Here is an 11630-nt window from a genome sequence, read left to right as displayed (position 1 = left end):
GCCGGGCCCCCCTGCCCTCCCCGGTGGCCTCTCCCTTGGGCGGCAGAGAGAGGACCCCGCTCTCTGGCCTTCTCCCCCTGGGCCCTCTCCACCCCCGGCGTGCCCACAGCCCTGCACCCAAGACCAAGACCTTTTGCAGCGCGCTTTCCTTAATCCCCAGGATTCTTTATTTAGGAATTAATCTTTCGTCACAGTGGGAGAGCACCGATGGGGGACCCGGGGAGGGGGGTGGGGGGTGGGGGGTGTATACATTCGTCTCTGGCGTGGAGGGCTAGGGTTGCATGGCGTTGAATGTCCCCTCTCTCCTGGCCTGAGCTGAGCGGCTTCCCTGTTCTTCCTTGGGGAAGGGAGAGTGGAGAGGCCGCAGCCCGGCACAACCCCCATGCTCAGAGAGGGAGTCAGGGAGCATAGCAGCATGGCTGAACCAGAAGGTAGTGGCTTGCAGGTGCTTCTGTCTACGCTTCAGGTAAGAGGATTTCAGAATGGTTGGAGAGAATCTTCTTGGAGTGGCTGTGCCTCTCTTCCTTCCTTCCTTCCTTCCTTCCTTCCTTCCTTCCTTCCTTCCAAGACAAGCCATGGCAACTGCACCAAAGTGCCTGCTCTGAACATTTCAGGCCCTTCTTCTTCTTCCCTCCAACGGAGAACCAGCGCAGATCAAAGCGCGTAAGTGCGCTCACACCGGGCGCATACAGCGAGGCTGAGCTCCAAGCCAGGAAGTCTGGTTTCAAATCTCGCCTCTGCTATGAACTCATCAGCTGGTGTGTGACTCTCAACTTCAGCCCTCTCACGGCAAACGGCAGGAGAAGGCTGGGAACCCGACTTGCAGGGTTGTTGTGAAGGCTGTGGGGAGGCCGCTTGCCAAGTGCTTGGAACACTTTGAAGGATTATATCAGCAATGGAACGATATTATTGTCACATTATTATTTTCCAACCAACCCCATTGGTTTCCCATCCCTTGTGGGCTTTGGACTTAGAAGAAGAATGATTTGTCTGCATGCTAAAATGTATATTTAACATCTTCTTGACTGGGTTGTTGTAGATTTTTCGGGCTATATGGCCATGTTCTAGAAGCATTCTCTCCTGACATTCCACCTGCATCTATGGCAAGCGTCCTCAGAAGTTCAGTGTACTCTCTGGCTGTAGAGTAAACTACAACTCCCACTATGGTAAGTCAATCCCCTCAAATCCCCCCAGTAGGTTGACTTAGTCCTGGGGGAACGGTGTGCCAAGTCAGGTCCAGGCTCATCTTTGGTGGAGTTCAGAGGGCTCACTTATTGTAGGTCGCTTCTGGTGTGAGAGAATTGGCCGTCTGCATTAGTAACTGTTGTAAATAAGTAGTATTGTGTTGCTGGATTTTTTTTTATCATGTCAGGAGGGACTTGAGAAACTGCAAGTCGCTTCTGGTGTGAGAGAATTCGAAAGCATGCAAGTAGATAATTAGGAACTACCCAGGCAGGAAGGTAGTGGCGCTCCATGCAGTCATGCTGGCCACATGACCTTGGAGGTGTTTATGGACAACGCTGGCTCTTTGGCTTAGAAATGGTGAGGAGCATTCGCCAGAGTTGGACTTGACTATATTTAGTGTCAAGGGGAAACCTTTACTGCTCTTAGTGGTAGTATTAGTAGCATTGGAAGTATTAGCAGTAGTATGAGTACTAGTGGTCTTAGTGGTAGTATTAGCAGCATTGGTAGTATTAACTGTATCATTAGTAGTAGTGGTATTAGTAGTAGTGGTATTAGTAGCACTGGTAGTCTGCAAGGACGTTGCCCAAGGGACGTTGCCTGGATGGTGTGATGTTTTTATCATCCTTGTGGGAGGCTTCTCTCATGTCCCCGCATGAGGAGCTGGAGCTGATAGAGGGAGCTCATCTGCCTCCCCCCGGATTTGAACCTACGACCTGTCGGTCTTCAGTCCTGCCGGCACAAGGGTTTCTCAAGTCGCTCCTGACACGACAAAAAAAAAGAAACTTATTGTAGGTGAACTATAAATCCCAGTACCGATAATTCCAAAATGTCCAGGCCAATTCTCCTCAAAACCCACCAGTATTCAAATTTGGGCATATCGGGTATGCATGCCAAGTTTGGTCCAGATCCACCATTGTGAGGTCCTCACAACCTCTGAGGATGCTTGCCATAGATGCAGGTGAAATGTCAGGAGAGAATGCTTCTAGAATATGGCCATATAGCCCGAAAAACCTACAACAACCCAGTGATTCCAGCCATGAAAGCCTTTGACAATACATCTTTTTGACTTTTTTCAAAAAATTAGCATCTTGCAAACTGAGCATCAAGTCTATATTTGAATCTAACCCAGGCATGGGCAAACTTGGGCCCTCCAGGGGTTTTGGACTTCAACTCCCACAATTCCTAACAGCCTCGGACCCTTTCCTTTCCCCCCTCAGCCACTTAAGCCCGAGGCTGTTAGGAATTGTGGGAGTTGAAGTCCAAAACACATGGAGGGCACAAGTTTGCCTGAGGTTGTTAGGAATTGTGGGAATTGAAGTCCAAAACACATTGAGGGCCCAAGTTTGCCCATGCTTGATCAAAATAGATACTTGGGGGTGGCTACATAATAATAATAATAATAATAATAATAATAATAATAAATAAAAAATAAAAACTTAATTTAATTACCGCTCTATCTCCCCGAGGGGACTCAGAGTGGTTTCCAAGTAACATCATCGAAACATACATATCTTAGAGCCCCTAAGTGAGCTGAGCTGCTGAACTCATTGACCAAATGGTCGCTGGTTCCAATCTAGGGAGTGGGGTGAGCTCTTGCTGTCAGCCCCAGCTTCTGCCAACTTAGCAGTTTGGAAACATCCAAATGTGAGTAGATTAATAGGTACTACTCTGGTGGGAAGGTAATGGTGCTCCACGCAGTCATGCCAGCCACATGACCTTGGAGGTGTTTACGGCTTAGATATGGAACTGAGCACCACCCCCAGAGTCAGACACGGCTGGACTTGATGTCAGGGGAAAACCTTGTTACTACGTAACTTAGAACAATGTTTCTCAACCTGGGAGTCAGAACCCCTGAGTGGGTCACAAGGGGGTGTCACCAAAAATGAAAACACAGTATTTTCTGTTGATCATTTGGATTCTGTGTGGGAAGTTTGGCCCAATTCCATCATTGGTGGGGTTCAGAATGCTCTTTGATTGTAGGTGAACTATAAATCCCAGCAATTACAACTCCCAAATGTCAAAGTCTATTTTCCCCAAACTCCACCAGTGTTCATATTTGGGCATATTGAGTATTTATGCCAATTTTGGTTCAGATTCAGCATTGAGTTCACAGTGCACTCTGGGTGTAGGTGAACTACAGCTCCCAAACTCAAAGTCAATACCCACCAGACCCTTCTAGTATTTCTTTTTTTGTGTGTTGATCATGGGAGTTATGTGTATGCCAAGTTAGGTTCAATTCCATCATTGGTGGAGTTCAGAATGCTCTTTGATTGTAGGTGAACTATAAATCCCAGCAACTACAACTCCCAAATGGCAAAATCATTTCCCCCCTCCCCAACCCCATTAGTATTCAAATTTGGGCGTATTGGGCATTTGTGCCAAATTTGCCATATCAATATTTACATGACGATTCCTAAGAGTAGCAAAATGACAGTTGTGAAGTAGCAACGAAAATAATGTGATGGTTGGGGGTCACCACAACACGAGGAACTGTATTAAGGGGTCGCTGCATTAGGAAGGTTGAGAACCCCTGTCTTTGAATCTTCCAAAAGAATATGAAGTGTTCGTTGGCCTCCCTGTCCGGCATTCCTAACATGCAAAAGGAAATTGAACCTTTTATTGGATTTTACTTTCATGGGCATTAAAGATCATTACTCCTATGCCTTGATTATGACTGAGCATGTCATAGATTCTCTAGCGTTCTGGAGCCGTAGGTGGTGGGAAATGAAAGATATAGCATCACCTGTACTTCAGTGCAGCAGACTTATTATTTGAGGAGTGATAAGGCATATATCAGGTATCAATAGGATCAATAGGCCATAGAAATACTGCAGCGGGGTTTTAATTAGGATGGGGTGGAACTAAATTTTGGGACTAAAAGACGAGGCATATATTTCCACCCATCCCAAGGCTGTACTTCTGGAAACTAATCCATATTTATTTGAAACTAGCTTGGGTACCTGGTGTTGCTTGGTTTCGTTTTGTTTTTTAAAGCCAGTTTTAAAATTGTACAAAATGCATAAGGTTGTGGGTGAACTACAACTCTCATCATGCCAGGTTAACCCCGAAAAACGCCACCAGTACTTAAAGTTTGTTATGTTGTGCAAGTTTTGCTCTAGATGCATCATTGGTGGGGTTCAGTGTGCTCTCTGGCTGTAGGGTACACTACAACTCCCACCATGGTAAGTCAGTCCCCTCAAATCCCTCCAGTAGGTTGACCTAGTCATGGGGGTTCTCTGTGCCAAGTTAGGTCCAGGTCCATCTTTGGTGGAGTTCAGAGTGCTCACTGATTGTAGGTGAACTATAAATCCCTGTACCTATAATTCCAAAATGTCCAGGCCAAATCTCCTCAAAACTCACCAGTATTCAAATTTGGGCATATTGGGTATGCATGCCAAGTCTGGTCCAGATCCACCATGGTTTGAGTTCATAGTGCACTCTGGATGTAGGTGAACTACAACTCCTCTAAATCCCTCCAGAGACCTCCAGTATTTTGGTTGGTCATGGGGGTTCTGTGTGCCAAGTTAGTTCCATGTTCATCTTTGGTGGAGTTCAGAGTGCTCCTAGATTGCAGGTGAACTATACATCCCAGTACCTACAACTCCAATAAATCATGATACATTCTCCCCAAATCTCTCTAGTGTGTTCAGTTGCTGATCAATTCCTCTGTTTGCTGTGTGCCATAGAAAAGAGTAGGAAAAAGTAAAGGGAGAGGCAGTGGGTGGAGTCATGCAAATTCCACACCAATGGAGAGAGTCAGAAACACTGGGATGCCTGTGGTGAAAGAAAAACAGAAAATCTAGGATGAAATTGTCCAAATATGAAAACTTGGGTGGTGGGCTGTATGGTGTTTGTGGAGGACATTGGCAGGTCTCTTGGATATATTCAAGGGGTCATGCAAATTCCGCACCAATGGAGAGAGTCAGAAACACTGGGATGTCTGTGGTGTTGACTATAACTTGCAATGTCATTGGAGGGAGGGCCTTTGGTCTCTCCTGAGAAGTGGGAGCTATATCTGTTTGTGAAGGCAGGACAGTGGTTCCTACTCCTGCTTAGTGCTTCAAAGTGATGGATTCTTCAGGTACAGGAGTTGGCTGGACAACTTTCAGGGATGTTTTAGTTGTGTCGTTCTGGCATGGCAAGGGTTGGGTGGGACAGGGCTTGTGATGCCTTCCCCGTTTAAGGGTCTATGATTCCATGAAGAGAAAGCAAAGAACACCCACCGGAATCAAAGAAGAACGCCAAGAGATCAAGGGAGACCCAGAAAGAGCCTTTTTGAGAATCGTAGGGAGTGAACGTAGCTTGTAGCAGCAGACCTGTCCTCAGAGCAGAAGGTCCGCACTTTAACTTCTGTCACCTCTAATAAGAAATAATCCGGCAGCAGGTGTTGGGAAAGAGAGTTAGATGAGTCATAGGAACACTGAAGGATTCTCATCTCCCACTGGATAAATATAGTGATGTGATGCCACTTCAGCCACCATGGCTACATCCCATGTAATCCAGGGATTTATAGTTTGGTGAGGGACCAATGTCCTTTGGCTGGGAATCCCAAATGCGCCTCTCTAAACCCCCAATTGCAGAGATCCATAGGACCGGTAGTTAAGCTAGAACTATAGTGCTGTATTGGTGTGACGTGGAAGGGGCCTTATGTTGGACTGCCGGTCCATCCGGACTAGATGGAGGAAAATATCTTGGGCTTACTCTGCTACCCAGTGTCCTCTATAGTATTTATGGATGCTCAAGCATTTGCTGAAGCACATTCCCCGACTTGGAAGCTGCATATTCCACGGATGCTCGCATTTGGCTCTCCAAGTTGAAGGTCAAAATGGTGTTTATTCCATCTGGTGTGCGAATGATGACAATTTTTCTGAAGGATTAATTAAGGGTTACCATCAGAGCACTTACCAAAGAAGTCTCTGTGGCATATCTGGCCACGCTCTTGTTATATCCCGAATAGATTACTGCAATGCACTCTACGTGGGGCTGCCTTTGAATACTGTTCGGAAATTATAACTAGTCCAATGGCCAGCAGCCAGATTGCTAATTGGAGCAACATACAGGGAGCATGCCACCCCCTGGTTGTGCCAGCTCCACTGGCTGTCGGTCCACTTCCGAGCTCATTCAAAGTGCTGGTTTTGACCTATAAAGCCCTATACGGTTCTGGCCCAGCTTACTTGTCTGAATGCATCTCCCTCTACGTCCTGCTCTTGCTCCTGCCAGCATCACAAATACGTCTGGCAGGGCTGAGAGACAGGGCCTTCTCGGCTGTGGCCCGCTCCTGTGGAACTCGTTTGCCACTGAGGTAAGATCGGCTCTATCCCTCCTGTCATTTAGGAAGAAATTGAAATCGTGGTTCAGGGACCAGGCTTTTGGACAACAGACATAGATAGCACTTTAGATGTGGAATTGGATATGGAATGGACTGGAATGATCATATGGCTATTAATACTGGGTTTTTTAAAATTGTTTTAATGAATGTTTTACTTATTGTTTTGATTGTTATTATATTTATTTATTTATTTAAAGGTTTTGTATACCGACCTTCTCACCTCTCTTGAGGGACTCAGACCGGTTTCCAACCATAATATCACATACAGTCAATATGTCATAATTCATATTACAGTAAAACCTTAAAACAGCAATTACAATCAATAACTATAATGGTCAGTCGTCACACTAAAATCGTTGTTCATCATCCTCCATCCATATCTCAGGGTGTTGGCTCACTCGTTGAATGCCTGTCTCCATAACCACGTCTTCACCTGTTTCCTAAATGTCAGGATAGAAGGGGCAGTTCTGATCTCCAGTGGGAGAGAGTTCCAGAGTCGAGGGGCCACCACTGAGAAGGCCCTGTCCCTCATCCCCACCAGACACGCTTGCGAGGCCGGTGGGACCGAGAGCAGGGCCTCTCCAGACGATCTTAGTAATCTTGATGGTTCATAGGGGAGAATACGTTCGGAGAGGTAAACAGGGCCGGAGTCGTTGAGGACTTTATAGGTTAACACCAGCACTTTGAATTGTGCTTGGAAGCTAACTGGCAGCCAGTGGAGCTGGTGTAACAGCGGAGTGGTGTGCTCCCTGGACCCAGCACCCGTTAGTAGTCTGGCTGCCGAGCGTTGGACTAGCTGCAGCTTCCGGGCAGTCTTCAGGGGCAACCCCACGTAGAGAGCGTTGCAGTAGTCTAAACGGCATGTAACCAAAGCGTGGACCACCGTGGCCAAGTCAGACTTCCCAAGGTACGGGTGCAGCTCTTTTATACAGGATGAGGCAGCATAACTTCCTTTTTTCAAAACCTAATAAAACCCATTGTATGAATCAGAATTTTTTTAATAATGTAGGCACATACCTAAAGTTTTGTTTTATGTAGTTTTGAAGATCCAATGAGGTATGTGATGTCCCCCATTCTCCATTCTCCATACACTGAGTAAACCGATTTCTGGCGTTGGTCATGACTCTTGCCAGCACAGCAGGCATTATGTCGGCAGTTTCTTCCTGGATCATAGAATCCTAGAATCAAAGAGTTGGAAGAGACCTCGTGGGCCATCATCCAGTCCAACCCCATTCTGCCAAGAAGCAGGAATATTGCATTCAAAGCACCCCTGACAGATGGCCATCCAGCCTCTGCTTCAAAGCTTCCAAAGAAGGAGCCTCCACCACACTCCCTCTGGGGCAGGGAGTTCCACTGCTGAACAGCTCTCACAGTCAGGAAGTTCTTCCTCATGTTCAGATGGAATCTCCTCTCTTGTAGTTTGAAGCCATTGTTCCATTGCTTCCTAGTCTCCAGGGAAGCAGAAAACAAGCTTGCTCCCTCCTCCTCCCTGTGGCTTCCTCTCACATATTTATACATGGCTATCATATCTCCCCTCAGCCTTCTCTTCTTCAGGCTAAACATGCCCAGCTCCTTAAGCCGCTCCTCATAGGGCTTGTTCTCCAGACCCTTGATCATTTTAGTCGCCCTCCTCTGGACACATTCCAGCTTAGAGTCAATATCTCTCTTGAATTGTGGTGCCCAGAATTGGACACAATATTCCAGGTGTGGTCTAACCAAAGCAGAATAGAGGGGTAGCATTACTTCCCTGTTGGTCTTCAAATCTTGTCGGGTCCTTGGACGGTTCACATAAACACGGGATTTCAAAAAACCCCATAGAAAAAATCACAAGGGGCCAAATCTGGAGAGCGGGCTGGCCACTCCAAATCTGCTTGAAAAATAGGCCTCAACGGCAAAAGCATGCTCCTCACTGTTCCAATGCAGGATGGCGACTGAACTGTGACAGGACAAAACTTTATACTCCCACCTCTCGAACGAGACCACGAGCGCTTTGCTATGTCTTCAACCGACTGAATGGTGCGCATTTTGAAAAAGGAAGTTATGCTGCTGCACCCTGTATGTAGTGGCATCAAATTGCTGCCAAATGTAAGCCGCCCAGAGTCCCTCTTCGGGGGTTGAGAAGGAATGGGATAGAAATACCGGAAATGAACAAACAAAGAGCGGCAAGACCAAGAACAAACCACGAGAGTCAAGATGAAGATCCACCCAGAGGAAAAGTGTTCCTGCCAGGCATCAAGGGAACCACTGATCGCAGAGGGAAGCTGAGGAGGAAACACAACAGACAAACCATCTCCAGACCCACCAAGAAAACCCAACAAATGCTCCGTTCAGCAAAGGACAAGAGGGACCCTCTCACCTCTGCAGGAGTCTACTGTGTACCATGCAGCTGTGGACAAGAAGTCTCCAGAGGGACCACCAAACGCAGAAATGCCCAGACACGAATCAAGGAACATGAAAGGCACTGCAGACTACTCCAACCAGAGAAGTCAGCCATAGCAGAGCACACGATGAACCAGCCTGGACACAGCATATTATTTGAGAAGACAGAAATGCTGGACCACTCTCACAACCACCATGTCAGACTACACACAGAAGCCATTGAAATCCACAAGCATGTGGACAATTTCAACAGAAAGGAAGAGACCATGAAAATGAACAAAATCTGGCTTCCAGTATTAAAAAACTCTAAAATTACAACAGCAAAACAACAGAGAGGAAACAACCAGGCACATCTTAACACCTCTCAACAAAAGATTTTCCCAGGCTCAGGCAGGCCTTCAAATGCTAATGAAGGTGATCAGCTGAAACATTCACACCTAACTGCAGCAGGGAAGAGCTCCTTGCCCCACCCCAGCCATTCCACAGATATATAAACCCATTGTCCTAATTCCAACTGACCTCACTACCTCTGAGGATGCTTGCCATAGATGCAGGCAAAACGTCAGGAGAAATGCCTCTAGAACATGGCTCTATAGCCCGAAAAAACCCACAAGAACCTAAATATCCCGTTGTCTTCTCCAGCCACTTGCTGCCTCTTCCCAATATCTGGGGTCAGAGTGCCTCCTGGCAGGGCTGGCACTGGCATGTTCCGACCCCCATGTTGTATGGGCTTGTTTGTAGTAGCTGAGGATGAAGTAAAGTCTTCCCTCTGTAGCTGGTGCAAAAGGGGGAAACAGAGTTCATAAGCAAAGCAAGTTTAATTCCAGAAACTTTTCATGATTTTTTAGAACTCTGTGATGCAGTTAGGAAATCTCTCTTTTCAAAGAGAGAGAGAAGCAATTAATGGCGATGCACGAGCTAAATCATGTGGCACAGAAATGTGGATGGCATGTAAAAATAAAGACCCAAGGGCTTCAAAGTAGAGTCGCAAAGAGATATCACGGTTCTGCAGATGAACCTCTTTGAACTGTCCCTTCTCTTGATTTTTCCTGGCGTAAAGGGCTTGCATTTGCACCGCTTCCTTCGTTGAAATCAAACGGGTGTTTCATCCTACTTTTCTTGGTTAGCTTTTCCCATATCTAGTTGACAATATCCCTTGTCCTTCTATATTTTTGGGCAGCACCCACACTGGCCAGACTGGAGCAGGTATAGGCACGTGCTTTTCCACCTTGGCTACTGTAATTCTTCAATGCAGGGGACAAAAACAACAACTTTGCAACTTGATTGCATACACGGCAGTCTTGATTTACTATACTTTTACTCCTTCTCCTCCTTCTGTTGTTGATACAATGTTCCTTCTGGTCACCTCTGACTTAAAACTACTCCACACCACAATGTGGGTGCATTTAAAAGATGGATATTTCAGCAAAGTCTGAATCAGACTTCTAAGGCATTTAACATGGGGGGAGTGGATGTAACCCTTAGAGGTCGTTGGACTGCAACTTCCAGCATTCCTCACCATTAGCTATGTTGACTCATGCTGTTGGGAGCTGCAGTTCAACCAGATTTGGTGGGCAGCAGTTGCCCACTCATTGTTACCTGGAAGATTATTTGAGGCATATGTGTTTGTTTGTGTGCATGTGTGTGCCTTCAGATCATATTAAACATAGGGAAAACCTAAATCAAATCTATTCATAACATGGGGGCTTCTGGGCTGGATGTATTCAAGAGGAGATCTGGCATTGCCTTCCTCAGAGCCAGAGGCAGTGTGATTTGGCCAAGGGTTTTTGTTGTTGTTGTTGTGCCAGGAGCGACATGAGAAAATTCAAGAATTGGCTGTCTGCAAGGATGTTGCCCAGGGGATGCCTGGATGTTTGATGTTTTACCATCCTGTGGGAGGCTTCCCTCATGTCCCCAAATGGGGAGTTAAGTTCGACAGATGGGAGCTTACCCCACTCGCCGGATTCGGACCGCCAACTTTTAGGTTGACCAGTTCAGCCGGGACAAGGGTTTAACCCATTGCACAACCGGGGGCTCCATTTGCCCAAGGTGACCAAGTGGGTTTCCATGTTGACTTGGTTTTTGAACTATTGTCTCCTGGAGCCCAGCACTCAACCCACTACACCATGCTGGCTCTCCATCATCTTCCTAATATATTTATCTGATAATGTTCTGACTTTGCGAAATGCACAGGAACATTTGGCTCTGCCCTATAAGAAACAAAATACCATATATATAATGTCAGCAAAGCTCTTGTGTTCTTGATTTATATATGTAATGCAAAACAAATAAAATGCCACATCTGTCTTCTGTCTACTTACACACCTATCTATCTACTACTGATATGTGTCCAAAATATGTAACCCCCTTTGCTTTATTGGATTATATTCCTGGTAAAATGCCCAAAGTTCTTGCATCATCATCAGTAAAATGTAGCTATTTCTAGTCTAATACTCAAACCTCTGCATCACACTGGATCCTGATTTAGAGCTAGATGAGATTAAAGAACACACCCATATAGCTCCATAATTGTCAGAAGCTGGCATAACATTTGGCCTGATCATTACCAGGTCAAGCTGTGCGCAGAACCATTTTCCTTCATTTCATCCATTGTGTTCAATTTTATATTGTGTTAATTTGCTTTATTTATTTTATTTTGATACTGTATGTATTTTATTCTGACGTAATTTTTTGTTGTCTGCATTCTGTATTTTATTTTGCTGTATTGTATCTTTGG

At 45.9% G+C, this 11630-nt stretch overlaps 1 protein-coding gene across 1 annotated transcript in view; it reads left to right on the top strand.

Annotated features, from left to right (window-relative positions):
• Positions 1 to 269: 269 nt before the first annotated feature.
• The window catches only part of AGBL1 (AGBL carboxypeptidase 1), a 728548-nt gene continuing 717187 nt past the window's right edge, over positions 270 to 11630 (top strand). The window contains exon 1 of the mRNA XM_067471459.1: positions 270 to 466. Coding sequence (XP_067327560.1) covers positions 383 to 466 — 84 coding nt within the window. The 5' untranslated portion in view covers positions 270 to 382. The remainder of the gene's footprint in view (positions 467 to 11630) is intronic.

The sequence above is a fragment of the Anolis sagrei genome, chromosome 9 (assembly GCF_037176765.1).
Source record: "Anolis sagrei isolate rAnoSag1 chromosome 9, rAnoSag1.mat, whole genome shotgun sequence".
In the NCBI taxonomy this organism is placed as follows: Eukaryota; Metazoa; Chordata; class Lepidosauria; order Squamata; family Dactyloidae; genus Anolis; species Anolis sagrei.
Note: the sequence above shows the minus strand (reverse complement) of the source record. Positions and strands in the feature narration are given on the sequence as shown.